The sequence below is a fragment of the Marmota monax genome, unplaced genomic scaffold (genome assembly GCF_021218885.2).
Source record: "Marmota monax isolate L192 unplaced genomic scaffold, Marmota_monax_Labrador192_F-V1.1 WCK01_AAM20220418_F8-fsc00041, whole genome shotgun sequence".
Classification (NCBI taxonomy): domain Eukaryota; kingdom Metazoa; phylum Chordata; class Mammalia; order Rodentia; family Sciuridae; genus Marmota; species Marmota monax.
The window spans coordinates 17,266,568-17,288,141 of NW_026695238.1; the positions used below are offsets into that span (position 1 = coordinate 17,266,568).

The 21,574-nt window shown below is 50.4% G+C and overlaps 1 protein-coding gene across 13 annotated transcripts in view; it reads left to right on the forward strand.

Annotated features, from left to right (window-relative positions):
• The window catches only part of Agap1 (ArfGAP with GTPase domain, ankyrin repeat and PH domain 1), a 488,301-nt gene that overhangs the window by 320,283 nt on the left and 146,444 nt on the right, over nt 1–21,574 (forward strand). For 9 of the 13 annotated variants that reach the window (XM_058577558.1, XM_058577559.1, XM_058577560.1 and 6 more), the window contains one exon: nt 19,050–19,208. The exons of the other annotated variants lie outside the window; for them this stretch is intronic. In XM_058577558.1, the coding sequence (XP_058433541.1) occupies nt 19,050–19,208 (159 nt within the window). The remainder of the gene's footprint in view (nt 1–19,049; nt 19,209–21,574) is intronic. 13 annotated transcript variants of the gene reach the window in all.

Genomic DNA, 21,574 nt, shown 5'->3' on the forward strand with positions numbered 1-21,574 from the left:
TGTTCCTGGCCTCGGGGAGCAGGTGCGAGCCCTCCGTGCCATTGTTGGCTTTATGTCGGAATCTGTGCCAACGACCGCATGGTGGCCTCCACCTTCCTGTGACTGCTGATGACCGGGAAGGGGTGAGGGCACCTCCAGGGACGCACTTGGGCACCTTCAGCACGTGGAATCTCATTGTTTCCTCCAGCAAAGGTCCCTTTCTTCTCCCCCTCCCCCAGCCAGTTCTTCCCCAGACAGCAGTCTCCAGCCTAGGGCTGGCTCTGTAAGGATGCCGCGTGGCCCGTCCGAGACGCTCGGTGCTCCTAGGGAGGGATGGTGCGGACTGCAGGGTGGTGTGAACGACCTTGGTGGTTGAAGGGGATGGTAAGCAGGAATCAGAATTGGGGGCAGCCCACCTGGGCTCCACCTCACAGTGCCAGGGGCCTTGTGCAGGTCACTGAGGGGCAGAGAGCAATGCCAGGCCAGCACGTGGGGAGGCACAGGGCGAGGGACCACGGGAAGATGCTATTGCTGCGCATCAGGCTGAAAGCTGACTTCCTCCAGAAAGGCCAGGAGGTGGTTCCACGTGGCTTCCTGTGACCTGCTGACCTTTCTCCCAAAATGTCCGTGAGAGTTCCCTTTTTGGAGTGGTGTATGACTGGGTGGGAAGAGAGGGAAGAAGGGCAAGGAGGAAAAGGGTTGTACAGTGAGTAGAACACCCCGCCACTCCCCACGTCTCAGCGGCGTCCATCTGACAGGAGTGCCCTCGAGCACCAGCGCCGGGCGGGAGCCGTTGTGCTGTGGGGGAGCCCTGGCCCCTGTGTGGCCAGCCATTTCACCTCCCATCTGACCACGTGACATCTATCCATGTATTTGTTCAAGTCAACAGATGTCAATCAAGTCTCCTCTATTAAAAAAAAAAATTTATGGGAAGTTTTCTGACAAAGTGCAGAAACACCTGCTAGATAAATTGTGACCTGTCATGTTCTCTTCTTTGTTAATGAGCAAAACTTGCGTGTGTTAGTGACGTGCGGCTTGGTATCTGGAAGTGTGTTCACATTGCAGATGGCCAGGTAGAGCCACTTACCGAGCTGCTGACGTGTCCCTGCCGCTGTCCTCCGCCCCAGTGGCACAGTCAGTAAGACGTGATCCCCACCCTAGAGATCCTCACCCTCATATGGGGGAGAGACAAAAAAAACCAGATGCAGCCCCGCACGGCAGGCCACAGGGACCCAAGGAGTGGGGTCCACTGTGGTAGGGTGCGCCCCATCCAGGAGGTGAGCCAGGGGCCCCTGCTCAGGACGTCTGTGTTGGAGTGGGACCAGGGACAGGAATCTGGGTACACAAGACAAGGGAGCAGCCCTGAGGAGTGGAGAGGTGTGGAGTGGGTAAGATGGGGACCTTGAGCGTCTCAGGCTTGAGACTGGAGCACCTGGTGCTGAAATCCATTGTCCTAAGGAAAATTAAATGTTTTCATCATAAATAAAAATGCAAACGGCCACACACACCCCATACCACCTCCATGGGGTGGGTGATGTCACCCTCCTTCACGGGTAGGAGCTGTTTCCAGAAGGCATTCCCAAGGCCCAGTCTCATTCTCCATGAGACCCTGGTGTCCGGCAAGTGCAAGGGTTTGGGCAGGATGAGGATCCCTCCTCTGGCCACGCCCCTCAGCTTGGGGTGGCATCAGCCCTCCTGGAGGAGGCAGGGACTTCATTAAAACGTTGTGGCATTTTAATTTACACCGGCCTCCTAAACTGAACCTTAATCTGCAAAATGATACCTTCTTTCTTGCTTAAGAAATTAAAGCCTTACGATTTGAGATTTCACATACTCCAAATTACTCTTGGAAAATGAGCTCCCTGTATCTGAAATCATTCATAACACGCTCATGCTCTCTGCATGGGGATTCCAGCACAGCAAGGTGAATCTGCAGTAAAGCGGCCCAGCGCTGAGGTGGCACAGCTCTCGGCCAGCGTGGGCCTGGAGCCCTTCGCCACGGCCTTCCTGGGCCACTCCTGTCACCCTCCGCCCTCCACTCCTTGGAATGCTGCTGCTTGGCTCTTTGGGGCTTCTGGGTCAGCTGGAGAGGCCGGCCAGCCTTTGTGCTTCCTGTGCTTTCCCCCCCCCCTGCTGTCTGATCTTGGTGTTGCTGACCTGGATCAGCGTCGTGTGCCTTCCCTTCTGGTGACGGTGGCACCCGCGTGGGCCTGGCATGCACAGACCCGCTGAACCTTAATCTGCAAAATGATACCTGACACCTGTTATTGCTGGAGAGCAAACGCTGTGAGTAGAGTGACCCCGTCAGTGGGCAGCACCACTCACATGGTTCCACGTGAACCTCCAGAAAGAGTCACACACAGTGCCGTCCATCCAACGGCCAGCGCCATGCCACCTCGCGTACTGGCTGGTGCTCCTGTTGGGCATCATACATCATCTAGGCTGATCCAATCACAGTAGCTCCTGCTGTCTCCGGATTGCTTGGGTGGGAGTGAGGCTGAGCCTCCTGGACGCTCCATGGCCACCGTGTTTCCTGCAGCCATTTAAATTTATGCTTTGCCATTTTTTCACTAGGTACCTGACTTTTTCTTACTGATGTGTCAGACTCTTTTTATATTTAGGATATTAATAGTTTATAATATATTCGTCAAATAGCTCCCCAGTTTATTATTTGCTTTGTAAATGTTACGGTCTTATTTCCATATAGAGATTTTCCCCCCTTTTTTTCTATATAATGAAATCATGAGTCTTATACTTGTAGGTTTCCATTTTAAACTGTATAGAAAGCTTCAATAAGTCTGAAATCATTTCACACAGTTGATAGATGTGCACATCCAAGTTTACAGGTTTATTATTGTTTTGTTCCCTTGTTCCAAATCATGATTAGTCTCCAGTCTACCTTTGACTTGTGTGGATCCATGTGTGTGACAGGAAGTAGCAGTAGGTTGCCAGTCGTCCCCCTCTCTGATGAGCCTGCGTGTCCTCGTTGCGCAGCTGAACCTTTGCTAATACCTGCTCTGGCCCCTGGAGTCCACTCCGCGGGACCCACGGTTGCAGGTTGCCTTGCCTTGGCTCTGTTCGCAGGTTGTCTTGGCTTCCTGGCTACGTTCCCGTCTGGTAGAGTTACAGCTTCTCCTTTACCCCCGAGTTTTTCTTGGCCACTGTTACCTGTTCGTTTATTTATTTTTTAATGAACCTCAAACCTCTCTCCCGCCACCAAATCACCCGTGCCGATCTTAGTTGGCGTTGCTGTTCGGCTGTCAGTTAGGTGCAGAGGGATGCATCTTCCCTATGCTGAGTTTCTTATCATGGAACACAGTTCTTACCCGGTCCACTCAAATTTGTTTTTCACTCCCCAGTAAAGTTTGGTGTTTTCCTTCATGTAGATCTTGTCTGGTCTCGTTAATCCATTCTGTTCATTTATCACTTCGGGTGCATTGCGAGGGGGAAGTCTATTATGTCATCTAATTGGTGAGATATAAGGGAGCTGCTACTTTTGGCATTTTGTGAATCCAACCACCTTACCCAACTCCTGTTAGTTGGAATATCTGTTTGGATGCTTCTCTTGATTTTGCAGAATAGTCATATTACAATGAAGCATTCCCAATTCAAATGTTACAATTCCTAACTAATGTATCAACGTTGACCTCAAGTTCTACCAACCTGTTTAATGATCTGGATATCTTTTTGCTTTGCCTCTTGTGTCTTTGATTTTCCATTATTATTGAGTCTGCTGCATGGCCAACCCTCATTAATGCTCTGGACATTGTGGGGAGGGGGCAGGACAAGCCTGTCCCCCTGGGAGCCTACCACCCCGTGGGGGTGGCAGACTCAGAAGAGAAGTACACGGTGAGATGGTGAGAGCCGGCGTCGATGCGGTGGTTGGACAGGAGACTGCTGGTGGGAAGGCGTGTTGTGTTATACCTGTTTCACTGGAAAATAGTTTGCTAGTTCTGAAATAGCAACTGCATTTCACACATCGAAATGCAGGAAAAGGGGTGGTCTTCCTTTCAGTTTTTGCCATGGGCTTGGAACAAAGTGGGGGGACTCGCTGTCGAAACAGCTAGCTTAGTGCTGATCCCTGAGCCCAGAGCTCACTCTGGGGCCCCGCAGAGGCACTGCAGAGAGACCACAGTGAGGCAGGGAGCCCCTAACTCTGTGTGGCAAGTGTGGAGGACAAGACTGGGCAGTGGCACCACGGCCCACGGTCGATCGCAAGAAGAGCCAGCCAGTGTCACCCCTGCTACCAGCCCCACTGAGGGAGCAGCATCTGCACTGAGGAGAACACCTGGGTAGATTGGCACCTCTGTCCAGGGCTAATGCTTGAAAGGCAGGAAAACAGACCTTGGCACATTCACCAAGAAAAACAGATAAATAGCAAGGCAAGGCAGCTCCGAGCAGAAGCCACATGCTAAACTCTGCCAGCATACCCAGAGACCACTCTGTCAGTCTACGCTGAAACGCCCCAGTCCTGTGTGCCACTCGCTTGCTCTGAGTCCACAGCCAGTCTTCGCCTTCAGGAACAGGTTGCTCAAGGCTGCAGAGATCTGCCACCCCAACCCCCTGCTCTTATTCGTGCATGTGAGTGGACCACCACCATGTTCATGGGAACAACAAGATGTGTAAGACCAAGGGGACAGCTGATCCTGGAAGACAAAGACAAGAATTTGGAGGAAGCAAATTTCAAAGGAAATCATAGTCACTATCATCAGAAAGATTTAAGAGGATGGTTCTGTATACCTACCCTATTTCACTGGATAACTGTCACAGACTTTATGCCAAGTTTTTTTTTTTTTTTTTTTTTTTTTTGCAACAAAGTAGGGTGCAATCATTATGGGAAGCTTTTTTTAAAAACTGTACTAGCATTACTTAAAAACCACTTATTACTAAACTATCTTTAGTGTAAGATTAGGATGCACAGAATACTTGTGAATATACTTTAAAAATGAATGATCCAAATCAGTGCACACCATTCTTCACAATAGTTTAGCAAACTTTTTTCCAACAAGTTAACACATTGGTTGTTGTTGGTTTGTGCATTATAGTCTAAATGCAACGCCTGAGAAAATTGACTGCAGGGTTGCAAAGTATGGGCTTACAAAACTGGACCCTCCGAGTCCTAAGATTCTGAGCCACTGTCGCTGGTTTTGCTGTTTGATGTGGTGTCCTGAGCACCAGGTAGCCCTGCAGCCCTCTAAACAGACCATACAAGGTGGCATTTAGAATTGTAGCACAGTGCACATGTGCTGAGAATCCTAGGCAGCAGCTTGCCGTGACAGGACAAGGTGACGGATGTGCATCCATACGCTTCTGATGAATAAGTTGCTGCTCTGTTTACCTCTTAAGCAGCACGCTGAACAGAATTATACCATGAGAGATTATAAACCAGTTTTGGGATTGAAAAAGGTGCCACAATTAGTCAGTGACGACAGTGTTGCAGGTGAGATAAAGCAAACCAGGAGAAGATTGATGGAGAGACAGGAGGAAATTAAAGAGAAAACAATTACAAAAAAAATTCCTCAAAATCATCCAGTTTAAATAATATAAAGCATGGGGCTAAAGACAACGTTGGCAATTCAACATATAGTAGAAGAAAATGTGCTAGAGATAAGCCAGGACATCTAAAGAGACAAACGTCAAGTTGGAGGAGAGTGGAAGCACCGTAAAATCCTACAAAACATCCAAGAGAGGAGACCGGTGTTATCTACAAAGTAAGAAATCTGACAGACCAGAGAGAGAATTCTGCAGGTCTTCCCTTCCAAGGACAAGTGATCTTGAACGTAGAAACCTGTGCCAAGACTAAACACTACCATTCAAATGAAGGTAGGAAAAAGACGTCATTAGACAACACAGAGGGGTTCAGGACTTTTCCTTCCTAAGGTTTTTGAAAACATGACTTCAGGATATACTCCAGAAAAAAAAATAAGGAAGAAAGAAAAGAAATGATAATAGTAGAAGAATCCAAAAGATACTTATTTGTTGAGGTGAGACCTGGCCAAACTTCCTTACTCCATCACATCTTTCCCTTCCTCCAAGGCTCTCCCGCGTCAGGATGTCCATGGTGCTCCGTTGTCTTTCCTGTGGCATCCGCCTTCCCTTGTCTTGGGTCACCCTTCCGGTGGAATTCGCCGTAACCCACACTTTTTTTAGAGAGCCTCCCAACTTTAATTTCAGCTGTCCTTGCAGAGAAGGTGGTGAAGTGCCCACAGTGTTTTCTGGTCTGTTTCTGGCCAGGCTGGTTTGGTGACACTGTCCACATGTGACAGCGTGCAGAGTGGCCGTAGCTGACAGTTATGGTGATGCTGGAGTAGAGAGCAGGAAAGCACGGTGAACAAGAGCGGAGGCTTGGGAGGCGGAGGCAGTGCTGATCCCAGTCCCACCTCGGGCCTCTTGCAGGTGTCTCTGAACCGCAGCTTCCTCGTCTCGGAGATGGGAACGTGACATCTGACTCCGTTTTCGTGGGATACGCACCACATACCTTCCCGAGCTAGGCCCAGGCTTCCAGAATCCTGTCACTAATGCATCATAGTAGTTACGCTAATAGGAAGGAAGAGGGAGCAATGATGTTTTTTAATGAATTTTTCAAACACCATGAAGTGTTTAGGTAGCTTTTGAGTAGAGATCGTGGGCACGTGGGTCGGACTGAACAGACCTTGTTCCCCACTGACAGGACCCCTCCCTCGGGCACTGAGGGGCAGCCCAGGAAAGTTCTTCTGGCTTCCCCGGGTCTCAGGGAGTGTCTCATGGTCGCTCTTCTCTGTGACTCCTGGTGGTGGCTTCCCCGGGTCTCAGGGAGTGTCACCACAGTTCTGTCTCATGGTCGCTCTTCTCTGTGACTCCCGGTGGTGACGTTTCTTCTAGGACCACAGTTACCTTCCCGACTCCAGCGTGTGTCTTTGTTTGGTTCTGTAGTTACGGGTGATTTCATCCTAACCAGATTGGTGCCCAGACCTCTGTAAAGGAAACCCTGCCCCCCTCCTCCGCCTCCCCCACTCTGGCCCCCAGTGGTTGGAATGGTCCAGTCATCCAGAGGGTTGGCACTGATTTTCCCGGGGGTGGGGGGGCGGGGACAGCAAATGTGTTTTGAGGATTGAACTGCCGTTGACATCTGAAGTCTCAACCATGCTGTTTCTCCACACTTCAGCAATCAGGACATCCAGCAAACCCATAAAAAACCAAACTAATAGCATGAATATTCAGTGACCTAGAATAGTAATTATTGTCATGAATATTAATGTGATCGGACTTGCTCTCTCCTCTCCTCTTTCTCTCGTCCTCTTCCTCCCTCTCTCCCTCTCTCTTTTTTTCCACTTAGCCGGCTCTAAAGATGGGTCATAATGAGAGCATTTAAGAGGGAGCGCTCTCCGCCGTGACAGGGACCGGGGCAATAAGGAGAGCTTGATTAACGCCAGCACTTGGGGGGAGATGAGAGGCTTCACGTGGGCCTGCTCGGGGGAGGCGCAGAGCCGCCGCCGCTCTGTTGCTGCTCCCGGAGATTAATGAGGCCTAAGAGTGCATTAGGAACAGTGACAAAGGTTTGATCTAATGGGCTCAGTCATTTTTCCTTTGAGTGACAGACGCACAGAAGTAATTGGCTGTGCAGAATGGCAGCTCATTGGCGGTACTTAAGGATACATTATCCCCGTTGTGTGGCCCGCAGAGGCTGTTTATCAAAACTGCTCACACTGCAGACGCGAGTCGCTAAGCTGCTGTTACAGTGGTAATAGCTATTAAAAAAAAAATAACGCAGCATCAAAATGAGATCCGCTGTTGTCTCAGAGAAACAAAGTTTTTCTTTGTTTAGTTTCAAATGGTCTAGAAAACATTTTAATAACTCCGGAGTCTGCTGTGGCGGAGGCGAGCCGTGCCAGTCCACGTGTGTCCCCTGTCTGGAGCCGAGCCTTGCTGCTCACAGGGGATTTCCCACACTTTGGACCTTGGTTAAAAGCGCCCCGCCCTGAGGCACAAAGTACGTGCTTCTGCTGAACACCCCTCTGCCAACCTGGAAGAGTCCTTGCAGTCGGAAGACTTCTTGGTGGAGAATCATTTTTCCTAAAAAAAACAAATCCAACAGTATCACGTGACATCTGCTTCCATAAGCCAGGTTTGATTGGAGTAGGTTTTGACAGCAATTTAATAATTCATTAATTTTACCCAAAAAGTAATGTTTGTGAAGGTTCTCTTAAACTGAAATTTCAGGCAGTTAGCTGAATCTGAAATCAAAAGGCACTAAAGTTGATATTTCATTCTTGACAAGAGCTGTGGCGTCCCAGCCGGGCTGAGCGCGTTCTTGCTGTTGGCTGCTCTGTCTCCACGTGGCTCCCCGGAGCCTTAGCGGGTCTGTGCTATGTTGTGCCCGTCATTCAGGTGGAGTTCTTGGAGTTGTAGACCGTTATTTCTTTCTGTTTGTGAGCCTCTCAGTTTCATCACCTACCAGTTATTTTTTCGTTAACTAAATATTACTGAGTGTCACCCATCACGTGACACGCGAGAGGTAAACACTGAGGCTAAGTATCATTTGGTTTCTTTCATATAATGTAGCAACCTGTGGCCAAGGCCCTTAGGGTACAGTTAAAAAAAATGAGAATCATACTTCCATTTTAAGGAAAGCTTCCTCAATTATTTGAACTATAAATGGAGTGTTCTTCTCTGTGAGAACGGACAAAAGCAACTCGATCCTGGATGATTTCGGTTAAAGACCTAAGAGGGCTGTTAGAGACATGGCTGTACATCACTATGGTAACCGACAGACCTGTAAGTAAATAAGAGTTGCTTTAGGAGCTTTTTTTCATCTCAAAAGTGTGGGGTCGGTGAGGAATTATGCTTCTGCTGTGGAGATGTTGCTTTCAAGACCAGGGGCTGGTCAGCAAGGGAAGAGCATAGGAGGGCAGGGCTCTGGGAAGGCCTCAGCTGTCCCCGCAGCCTTCAGGGGAGCTGGTGGCTGGCCCCGGCAGCAGCAGAACCTAAATCTTGGCAGACAGCTCGGCCCTCATGGGCTAGAGTTGAGTCTTCATTTGCCCACGATGGGTGCTTCTCTTTCCCACACGTCTGTAAGCCTTCTGGCCGGTTGTTCTGAGTCACCAGTCACCTGGACAGAGATGTCTGGTGAGTGGGAAAGCCAGAAGCAGCCCAACCCACAAACCCGGGGCCTGCTCCATGGCCTCATTCTGAACGCAGTGTTCCTTGGTGCTCTGCGGTCCCTGAGTGGTCACTCTGTTCAGCTGTGAGAGAGGTTTCGCAGGAACCAGTGAACTGCAAGAGAAGAGAAGAATACAGGTGAGTCTCTGAGAGCAGAGCCATGTGGCCCCCTGGCCTCGTGTCTGGGAGGGACGGTAGCCAGAGAAAGCTCCCGAGCACATGCTGACTGATGACAGTGGTGGTATGCACAGCACAGCTCATGTGTTCCTCTAGGAAGGAGGAGACTGCCTTGAAGATAATAGACCCAGTGGAGCCCCAGCTTTCCGTTTATCGGGATTTGAACCAAATGAGACCGAAGAGGACAGATCTGGATATCTTGGGCTTTCTGTTTTATAAAACTGATTATCTAAATGTTCTAACCGTATTTTGTTCCTTTACACAAAAAACTTGAGTTTTATTCTCCATACTTACAATGTTGCCCGCCTCTCTTACTGGACTACATATAAACCTGTTCATGCCACTCACGCCCAGGAGAGGATAGTGCTCGGCAGGCACTGGATGTGCACCTCCACAGCAGGTGTTCCTCAGCAGATGAACATGGGAAGTGAGAAAGGCAGGTGCCCTGTGCACTCATGGATTATCTTTTGAATGAATATTTAAGCTGAATTCTAAGTGAGAACTTACCTTCTGATGTGCTTGATGCTTCCTCCTGGATTCTGCCAAATGCCCCATAATATCCAACCACAGAGAGGAGCAGAAGCCCAGCACCAGGCCACCCGCAGCCTTGCTGGCTCCCCAGATGGCCCGCCCCTCCCTCCGGTGACGCTCTTCCTCCTCCTCTCTCTTCCCATTCCAAGTGCCTGGTTTCTTTTCCTTCCCGTTTTATCATGTGCCTCTGGTCATGCTGACATAACCAAGCACCAGAACTTTGGGATCTGGTGTCCCTGAATTGTCCCTGGCACTAAACACCATGATGTTGATGGTGGATGTTCTTAAGTGGGCACCAGGTGAGCAAGCGAGCCTACACAGAGTGACGCCAGCCAAGCAAGCACTGGGGCAGATAGAGCAAGCGCCACGGGAGGCCACTCCCAAGAGAGATGCAAGGGAGACTTTCAGACTCTGTAGATTTAGAGACAGAATTCACTCTATCACCATTTTAAGCTTTTGCTAGAAAATAAACTGTAGAGAAAAGGAAAACCCATTGTTGGTAAAATTGATAGCAAATATCTACAGAGGCTTTGCAGTTTGTGGAGCACTTTACATAATTTGGTCATTATATTAACCACATGGGGCATATTATGATCATCATCGTGATTACTATTTATTATTATTATCTATTCTGCAAATTACAGACTGAGTTGTTTTAATGATGCCCAGGTTCCATTTCCTTTTAGCCACTGGTCATTAAGAAAATTCATCAACATGTTTCATGAGTCAGAAATACACATGCTGTTTGTCCTGCTAATAACTCTTCCGAGTCCTTACCCTAAGGAAAATGTAGGCATAGAAGATGTTCTTCTCAGTATTGTTTACAGTCATGAGAAATTAGAAACGACCAGAACTATCTGGAAGTAGGAATGTGGCAGTAAGGATATTCTCCATGAAATCATAAGGTGGTGTTACACATCCAAGTTTGTCATGGGGATGATGTAACAACATGGGACAGCGGTGCATATGTCATATTAAAAAAGTTCAACATGAAATCAGGTGTTTTCTTTGGTCATGACTATAAAAATATGAATATGTTCAATACAGAGTTGATCTGTTAGGATTCTGGTGGAAATAATTTACATTATTTGTACATCTGAATAATTTAGTAAAATAAGTTGTAAGAAATGTATATAACAAAATGACTTCTATCGTTTTTCTCTTTAGCATCATAATTAAAAACAATAAAATCAGCTATGCTCACATTTTAGGAAATAGCCGTGAACCATCTAAGTCCAGGATTTTATATTCTGAACACAGTCACTTTGCTGTATTGAGCTGACATTAAGTGTGTCATTGCAGCTGGTTCTGGATGCTAGACATTCTTTTGCTCTAGTAAACATAATGTGGAAAATATAATAGCCAAAAAATGGTGCAGTAGTCTGAGGAACTCTAGGTTCGTGTCTCAATTGTAGATATGTTAGATTGGCACTGCCTACAAAGCAAGAATCACCGCATGCAGAGCCAATGTTGCCTGCATCTTTAAGAAAAGATACCAAATGTGTCCTTGGAAAAAAATCCTCTTAGCCTGAAATTCTGGTTGCCAAAAGAAGAGCAGATTTCCAATGCAAATACTGGAGCGAATGGGCCCGGCTCACAGGCACTTAAATCATTTGTAACTCACTTTTTATGGTAGTGTTGTGAATTATATTCTTTTCGGGTTTATAATTAGAGGACAGAGCAGATGGCGAAGGCTTCGTTGGAAGAGATGTGACCGTTAGGATAGCCTCCTTGTCCAGTGGTGATTCCTGGCTTTCCGGGGCCTGCGCACAGTGGGTGTGGTGCAGCTGGGGGTCTGCAGAGTAGCTGCACGCTTGCGTTCTGTAACCCTTGAAACTGCACAGGAAGCAGACAGGACCCAAAGAGCAGTCCTGGGTATTTCCAGGGCTGAGGCCTCCAGAGGAGGAGAGTTACTTGGAATCATATTCCCGTCATTAGGGATTTTTAAAAAGTTATCCACCCCACAGTGGGGATAAATGTCCCTTTTCCATGTGGTGCTGGTGGAACCCTGTGTGGCGGCGGCCCTCTCCGTGTGCTTGAAGATTCAGGTTCGCCTCTCTCCTATCACTGCTGCCTTTTTCAGGCTTATGTAACCAACAAGTAAGTCTCCTTTTCCTAAACCGGTTGGTAAAGTGAAGTCGCGTTTGTGAAGATGGAACAGAAGTACAAGGTGCCGTGAGTGAAGTCTTGTATCCCAGAGGAAATGGCTGTTGATGAATCTTGGCTTGAATGCCATGCAAAGCCATCATTTCAGAGGATATTTTTTAAAAATCCGAGCAGGCTATTTTTAATGTAATAAGCCTATAGCTTAAAAGAGGAACTCTGTCTTTGATGTCATTTGGTGGATGAAAACATTCTTGTTCAATAGAAAACCAGCATCTTTTTCATGCTCATTGGAGATCAGTTCAGGCAACATACTGATATTCATTCAGATATAAATGCCGTATTCACTTTGAAATGCAAATTGTTTAAAGAAAAATAGCATATGGTGGAGGTAAGTACCTTTTCAAATCAACTCTTACACTTTAGGGATGTAAGTACAGCTGAAATTATTCTTTGGAGAGAATCTGGTGCTTTTGACACATGGAAGCGTGCCCTAATCAAGGCTGCCCGCTAGCACACACACATATCCATATCAAGGAAGTGGCGCTGGGAGGACATGGATTAGCATGGTAATGCCGCCGCCCCCTGCTAATCAGGGAGCCAGCTGATCCAGAGAGGGGCTATTGAGGAGATGGTCTTTCTGAGCTCTGAAGGGACCAGGTAGCCAGCCGTGCGTTTCGTGGAAAATTGGGGGGAAACACGGAGGCAAATGCTGAAAGGCCCTTTCCCCACTACCTTCATGTGGAAGGCTGCGTGCGTCGGGTGCTGTTGGGAGCTGGCCCACCCTTCAGGGCCTGTTACTGGTGATGCTGCCATTTTGCCCAACCCAGTTCTCATGGACACTTCCCGACCTGGCTTCTGCTTTCAGATGACATTTTTTAACTTTTTTGGTAAATTTGAAGGTACAAAATCCTAAATTCTAGCTGGGTGTGCAGGTGACCAGTGCTCACATCAAGAGGTAGCAGGCAGCCAGTCCTAAGGAAGCCCCCGGGCCCCCTCCACACACACACACACACACAGGCTGTCACCTCTTACTTGTCACTCCTCAGGTGACATGTGCCTGTCATCCCTGAGCCTTTGGACAGCAGTGACTGCCCGGCTCTCTTGCTCACCGCCTTCGGCTCCATGGTCCATCTGCAGTTCCTCCCATGGCCACCCTGTGGCCAGCTCCTTTGCTCTTGGAGGAACTCCATCTGTGTATGCCACGTTGTACCAGGCTGAGTGGGACACTTTGGCCACTTCCAGTGTGGGACACCTGGAACATTTTAGTGTAGAAGGATTAGAAGGAAGAGGAAGTCTTGTGGGAGAAAGAGATGGACAGGATTTGAGATGCCGTGTGAAAGCCTTGCACTGTGGGTCCGTCAGAGCGCACCTGAGGATGTCCTGGAGAGTGTAAGGTGGTGTCTCTCTTTCCATCTGCCCTTGACCTAACTGGGTCAGACTCCCAAGTCAGCCGTCAAGGCGTTGTTCTCAAGTCCTTCCTGGACCTTCCAGCAGGGGGGGCTCCCTGCCCCTTGCACTCTATGGCTCCTGGGCCACTGGTGGACTTGCCTGATCCCTTCTCATGGACTAGCCTGCAGGTCTCCCAAGGGCAAGGACACTCCCCTTCACTGTGCCCAGCACAGCCCAGGTTCTGTGCAGTGAGACAGGAAGTGCAAAGGTCAGCCTTAGGACGGGTGCCCCAAGTCCCACTTCTCATAGGGTAACGCCAGCGCACTCGGTGGTGCCGAGGAGAGGAACCCCAAGCAGAGACACTGCGGTCTTTAGAGTGGGGTGCAAGCCAGCCTGTCTCCTTTGCCATGGGAATAATTATTTAATATCCTAATCCGTGGACAAACCCGCCCTCCTCCGGGAAAGACAGTGAGTGTCCCTGTCATCCAAGGCGGTCTCTCTGTAGGCACCCCTGAAGATTATGCAGATAAGGGGTGCCATGGGAGGCTGCCTGCGGCAGTGGGGTGCAGGGGATATGCTAGGCCAGAGAACAGGAAGAGCTGGGGGAGGACAGGAAGTACCTGTCCTGGAGGCGCTCACCTCTGAGGGAGAGGGGCATGCCCCTGGGCCAGGGGAGCAGAAGCTTCCTTCAAGGCCCCTTGATAGCGACTGGACTTGGGCGTGGTGAGTCAGAACCAGTCATTGGTCCCACATCCTCCTCCAGGACATGGGTTCTGACCAGGCTCTTGGACTCCCTCTGAGGGAACAAAGTCCTGCAAAGAAAGCCATGTCCAGCCTCAGAGCCGCGGGTCCTCTGGCTCAGGCTCCAGCTACGTGTCCGTGCCACTGGCACTCAAGTGCAGTTCTGGAGCAGAGCACCTGTGTCTAGGTCTCCTCATGTGGCTGCCCCTGACCTCCTGCCCAGCAATGGTCTGTCTACTCCTGAGGGCCGGGGCATGTCTGGCCCCACAGCCCAGGGCACTCTTCAGCCTGACCTGACAGTGACTGGGACAGTAGAGCCACCCGTGAGTCTTGGGTGGTCTTAAGGTCAGGGTCCTTACCTCTCAGACGATCGAGTGGTTGGCTTCACAAACAAGAAACTCAAGCCCTTCAGCCTTAATAAATAACTCCTTAACCTGAAACAAATTACCATGCCATGAGCCACGTAGCCCTCAAGTACCTAGAGAGGAGAAGACCATCCTAAATGTATCACCTCCTTTTACGCTTACGGGCCTGCCCGTGTGGTCTCACCTAGGCAGATCCAGGTAGGTGCTGACATGCAGAAATTGCCTAGACGGTATCATGTGGCCAATTAATTAATGACTTTCAATCAAGAACAGAAATGAAGTTCCACGTTTGAGTTTGTTAGCGTATGTGTGTGTAAAAATGAGTATTACAGATTATTGGAATTAGTTTAGAATATTTGACGTTATCAAAAGTATTTGCTAAACATTTAGGGGTTCTTTGGTCTATGGTTGATTGTAAGTAGAGCAGTGCCCCAGCGGGTGACCGAATACCTGAGGAGACGCATGGCAGCTGTGGGTTGCTCCCAGGGTGTCCGGAAGAAGTCTCTGGGCCCTGGGCTGCCTCACCCGGGAAGCATCTCTCCTGGTGGGTTTGCGTTTAAAGGCGACTCCCTGTCTGTGGACTCCTCAACTCTTGAGGGCAGAGGCTGTTTGCTACCATTCATTTTTGTTTGTTTTCGGTTCAGCAAATATATTCTGTATCATCACAGAAAACACTTGTTTCTTTATGTCATAATTAGTTGGTCTTTTCAGGAAAAGTTTAACTGATATTAAAGTAAATGAATATTTTTTTAAAAGAGAGAGATTTACTCCCTTAAGAGAAAGCCAGAAATGTTTCATTTCTGAGAATTTTTCTGTGCATACTTTTTTGGAATATTGTGTGGCTCAACCAGAGACCAGAAACCAGGTGGACAGGAGGTTGAATGGATAGCCAGGCAGTGCGCCCGGTGGCAGTGGTGCCACCCTGCATCAGGTGCAGAGGTGGAGATGGTCAGCTTATTGTTTCTGAGCAAAACACAGCTGCTGGGCATGCTCATTTCCCAGGGGATGCCAGAAAGTACCCATGTTTCGATGGAGCCTCCCAGCTTGAGTCTACTTAGGAGGGAAAGAAATTATTGCTAACTAAGTTGAATGCTCAACCCAGACTCCAAGACACAAGTATACACATCTGGCTTTAAAAATTTGGACTTTTACCATGTGATTGGTGCAGGTCTATAACCCCGCCAACTTGGAAGGCTAAGGCAGGAGGATCACAAGTTTGAAGCCAGCCCCAGGAACTTAGCAAGGGCTTGGGCTGTAGCTCAGTGGTAAAGCACACCTGGGTTCAATCGCAGTATCAAAAATAAATAACACTTTAAAAAGAATTACACATTTATAACTGTGTGTCCGTATGTACACGGATTAGGCTGAAATCCAGTCGTGGTGCTTCTGTTGAGACCCACAGTTGGGACTGGGGGGTGGATGGGGAAGGGGCCCTTGGCAGGCTGATGGTTCTAGCGCACCTGCTGTGAGGGAGCAGCCCAGCTGATTCAGAACCTCATGTGGGTACCAGGAGGTTCTTGGTCCCTTGGGTCCCTGTTTGGGTCCCTGGAGACCCCCTCTACCTCCTTCTACCCTCAGGAGGTAGAAGGCCACCTCCCAGCCACTCCAGCATCTTACTGTGTTACTCATTCTTAAATTTCATTTCATAAACAGCAAGAAGTTTGAGGACCAGCAGACCAGCCACAGATGCCTTAGCAACAGCCAGTCTGGCTGTCAGTCAGCAGTGGGAGGATGGCGCCCCGAGGTGCACACCAGCCCTTTCTCAGGCAGCTCCGCGGTCGCCTGCTCTTCCTGCCTTGCGGGCAGTCCCACCTGCTGACCTCGTGTGCACGCGGATACTTCTTTCTGGAGTTTGCTTCAGTAGCCAGAGATGGACGCACTAAAATGACTTCCTCTGCCTTCAAGGAAGTGGTCTTGCAAGGCTGTTAGCCTGGCTGTCCTGGGAATGGCCTCAGAGTGGGTGAGCAGGGAGAGCACTGACCCCAAGATGGACGGACAGACAGAGTGAATTTCCTTCAGGTCTTCCAGCGTCGGGCCTTGTGTGCCTGAAGCTGGGATCACATAGAGGTTCCACACTCGTGGTGGCCTGTCGGGGTTCCAGTGGGCACTGTAGAGAGAAGACAGTCACCTCCCTGATAGTCGAGCCACAGGCAGGGGTCCCGCGGGCACAGCAGGCTGGGGTGCCTGGCACAGAAGTCTGGGTGACAGCCAGGAGGTGTTGCGCCCTGCTCCGGGTGGCTTCTCTCTGTCCTTCCACCACTTTTCCCTCTTTCCCTTTCACCTTCCGTAGAAATGTCGGGGGTGTCCTGCTGGGAAGTCATGTGATAGAGGCAGGGTGGGGCCAGGGAGCCCCACGGCTCTTCAGCAGCGTCTCTTCCCCAAGTCCAGCCCTGATGGGTGATGTGTGGGATCGAGGTCCCTGGGGAAGAGAAACACAGGGGACAGTGCAGGCACCAGCGCTGGCATGGATGGCCCAGGCCACCTGTAGGCCCCCAGGGCCAAGGAGAAGGTGGAGCACCCAAGCACTCCTCCAGCAGAGCTGCGCAGCCAGCCCAAGGTGCCTCTCAGGAGGGGAGCCCAGAACACAACGGGGCAGCTCAGTGCCCCGCTCTGCCGTCCATTAGTGGAGCCCAGGAGAGGCTAAAGGTGTGGGAGCTGACAGATGCCGCCCTTATGGATGCCCCCAGGACGAGCACAGGATTGTGGTCACAGGCTGCCAGAGGTGCCCCAGCCAACCTACCCCCTGAGTTCTGAACGCCCTTTTGTAGCAGGGTTCTAACCAAGGCACCCCATGCCCAGAGGACAGCTCCAGGGCGGCCACCGGGACAGCTGTGATGTTTCCCTGGGAAGGCTGGCCCCTCCCCAGGCAGCTGGGAGGAGTGGTACAAGGACAGGGCTGGGGGTGTGCTCCCATGACACTGTCACTCAGGATGCAGGACTCGGAGGTAGCTGCGTGTGTCTGGGGTGTCAGAAGGTCCAAACCATAGCATCGAGCTTTCAGAACACGAGAACTGGGGGGAGCCAGCTCAAGAGCCTGCACCTGGGCAGAGGAGGCAGGACCTGAGGCTTCCGACCGGAGTCTGTGCCCTTCCTGCTTGAGTGCCTTCCGGAGCAGGGGTCTGCAGTGAGGCACCGTGGCTACAGGTGTTTTGTCTTACTAGTTAGTTTGGGGGTTTGTTTTTTAATTAACCTGAGTGCTGCAGCCGGCCCATGCAGATTTAATGTGCCCTGAGTCACCTGGACACCTTACTGGACTTCCAGGGCCCGGGTGCCTGGGACTCTGCGTTCCTGGAGGACTCCCAGGCCATGCCTCTGCGCTGGACCCTTGGCTGCAAGGTTCGCAGCTTCCTGCGTCACTTCCAGCGGTTTTCTGGACTAGGTTAGAATAGCTGTGACTAATTTCTTTTATGGTCCCAGTTCAGGCAACGGCATAAAATAGGTATCTTAAGGTAGGAATATATTTTCTAAAGCAAGACCGTTTGTCTCCGTCAGCACGTGCGTGGTAGGGCCCCACCCTGCCCCTCGGTGAATTAACCTTCCAGGCTGCACATGCTTACATGAGGCCACTTGTTTGGGGAGAGCCCTGGTTCCTCTCCCTGGCCCCTAAATCGCCAGAGTGCTTTTGAAAATGCATATTCCCCAAGCTTATCCCCAGACCTCCTGAATCAAAATGAGAAGCCTGATCTTGAAGCCTCTATTTTTAAAAAGCTCCACGGGAAATTCTGGTAATTGGCCAGATTTAGGAACTGCTAATGGGCTGCACATTTAAAACCCTGAGCTGTGAAAACCCTCCACTGAAACAGTTTAGAACTTAATTGGCTCTGAACTAAAACAATTGAAGAAAAGTTTAAAAAAAAAAAAAAAAGACCAACCAACCCTTCTAGATCTAACAGACTGATTCAGGAGCTGCAGGTATGATTGGCTGAGCTTTAGAGAAAAGCACTTAATTATGTTTTTGAGTCTACAATTGGTGTGACCAGATAATAATTCATTTTGATGTTGAGCAACTGATTGAAATCATTAAGTGTACAATGGAATCATTTTTCATCACAGCCCACACGCACTGTGAAGTCGCTGAGGTTATTTTTCCTCTGCTTAGTCATTTCAAGGTTAAGAGTAAAGTTATCTGGTCCCGGAGTCTGTGTCTCCTCCATGGTCGCGTCTGGGCACTTTGATTTGTGTTGATCATAAAGTAGCGCTGCACCGTAGCTTCATCCTCTGGCACCAGACGCATGACTCTGGTGGTTGAGCACGTGTGGCTAGTCTGTGGACAGGTTGGCTGCAGGCGTCTGTAGCCCCCTCCTGCCCTGGCCACTCTTCTGGGGCTGACTGGTCTCTTTTTTCATGGCTATGGTAGGGTTGTGTCTTGGGGGCTGCTTTCTGTGCGGCCATCTGAGCTTCAGGGTCCTTCGCGTGGCTCCGTCCAGCAGCAGCAAGATGTGCACCACCCTTATTCCTCGCTGCCCTTTGTCGTATGGTGCTTCCATTAGCCAATGCAGGACGACAGTAGCTCTCGGTGGTCAGGTACACTGGGTGCCAGCAAGAGGCCCTGTAGACTGACCTCGTGCTGCCTTCTGTGGTCTGCAGTCCGCCGTGGTGTTCACCTGACTTGTTTATTCCTAGGGAATGTCACTAGTGCGTCTGGGTCTCAGATGGCAAGCGGCGTCAGCCTGGTCTCCTTCAACAGCCGACCCGACGGCATGCACCAGCGCTCCTACTCAGTCTCCAGTGCCGACCAGTGGAGTGAGGCTACGGTCATTGCAAACTCGGCCATCAGCAGTGGTAAGAGGGGGCCCAGCCCCACAGACCGCGGCCACCTCCTGGTCCTCCATGTGAACCAGGGGCTGGGCAAGATGCCTGAGTTGAATGTGCTCCACATGGAGCACAAAACCCTTGGGTCCCTCTGACAGCAGTACCGGTCTCGCCTGTCACCTGTGGAGCGTTTGTTCTTGATAGTCTCTCATCTGCATCATCTCCTCTGTCCCCTCTGCTCAGGGAGTAGATGTTTATCCCCATTGGACAGATTTGGAAACTGGGGCTGCAGACAGGACAAGTGGCTTGCCCAATGTCACGAGACAGGGAGATGCTGGGTGAGACTCAACATCAGCTGTCATGTCCCTGATCACACTGCCCGACACCGCATGGCCTGCGTCCGCCTCAGCGCACGTCGTACATTGTTAGGGTGAATGTAGTCTGTTGTCAGTTTTCTAGGGTTCCTGGTGCCCCTCTAGATTCTGGAGCGTCCCTCTGTAATTCCTCACTTCTTCTGCATTGTTTTAATTTTTGACAAGTGTGGCCTGCTTCCTAGGGGACAGATGTGCAAAGGAAACTCTTTTGATGCAGTTGAAGCATGAATCATCACATGGAGGGCACCCTTGCTGGCCACAGCAGGCTCCGCCTGTGGCATTTTGTCTGTGGCCTGTTCACTGGTATTTAAGGGAATTCCCACTGTTGTACACAATCTATCAGACAGGCTTTGAGAATAATTTTAGCATAATTTGTTCTAATTAAAAGATGCAGCATCAGGTCTTCCCTGAGGACCCACCAGCTGCTACGGCAGGACCCTGCTCTGGGTAAACATCATCCTTACTTCTCGTTACTCCACACTCCCTTGGCGGAGATGGCCACACAGAGGCCTTAAAGGAAAGCCTCTCCATGCAAGGAGGCAGTCAAGGTGATTCCAGCGCTGCCGCAGCAGCACAGACCTGCGAAAGCTTTCTCCTGGGGGCACAGAGATAGCACGCACCCGTGTCCAGTCCACGGCTCCCTCCCGACTCCAAAAAAGACGCTTTGGGAGATAGTGAGCATCGGACACCAGCCCTTGCAGGGACCCGTGGATGCTCTGCCCTTCACCTGAGCCCTGATGATACCTAGAGACCCCCAGTGGAATGAGTTAGGGTCATTATAGATGAGCCCCTGCCTTCTCTCCCCTCCCTGACCAGACCCATGTGCCTCAGCCTCCAGCAGATACCCCTCCTCTGTCCTCTCACTGTCCCTCACTGTCCACCACCCTCTCCGTCCTTAGGCATGAGCTGCTGCGCGTGGCATGTGGACGCTAATACCGACCACTGTTTTCACCCTGGTGACCTTTTTCAGGAGCTAGTTCACACACTGAAGCGTTTTATTTTCAAGTACTTCAAAATACCTCGCGCATTCCCATCGCTGAGGCCCCGTGGTGGCGTGCTCACACGGAGCCCAGCTGAGCCTCCCCGAGTCCGATGTTCGTGTGGTGTCACCGAGGCCCCGCCTTGTCATGCAGCAGCTCAGACCGAAAAGCAGCTCCTTTGCCAGAGAGTCAGTGAGGCACCAGTCCGAGCAGAGCGGCAGTTCCGAGGTTCTGTTCGCTGTGCACATGGGAGTGGTATGGGAGCTCCTGAAGGACAGCGGCCCCCACACGCCTTTGCCTCTCTGCACCTAGAACATTTTGACACAGTATCTGAAGTGCCTAAAGTACAAATTAGAACTGACTCACTAGATAGCCTTCCCTCCTGCCAACAGCCACACACGCGGGCATTTCCACAAGGACAGATCCTGAGACGTCATCATTTCTAGTCCTTGGTTTGGCTGGAAGTCACTTTCCATGGAGGTTTGTTACACCGAGCTGTACACGCGTGTTTACACACTGCCTGTCACACCACACACGGCTGCAGTCACCTGCATTTGAAGGCTGTTCTTTAAACTGCAAAGTAACTTGTATGTGAGCACGCTGGGTGTCTGGCAGAGACCTGTGTGCTCCCTGGCCATGCAGCACTCGAGCCTGTGCCCAGGAAATCGGACACCCAGGCCTGTTTCCTGGGTGTAGGCCTGCCTAGGGAGGTGGAGGCCAGCCAGGGCTGACCCTGTGTGGGAGTTGAGGGCTGACGAGTTCATCAGGGAGAACAGCAGGGCCAGGTGGATATTGTACAGAGTGGCAGGAAGTTGTTATAAACACTGGGGCATTTTGGACAAAGACACAGGGGACGAAAAGGGAAATGGAACAGCCCAGGAGCCACTCGGAAGTGAAAGGTATGAGTCGTGTGCTGCAAAATGAGGAGAGAAGGGGAAGAGCAGAGTGGCTGTGGATCCGGGTCTTTAAACAGCAAAGACCAGGAAGACGGCAGAGTGGTGCAGAGTATGGTTCCTGCGGTTCCCGGGGCCGGCCCGACACC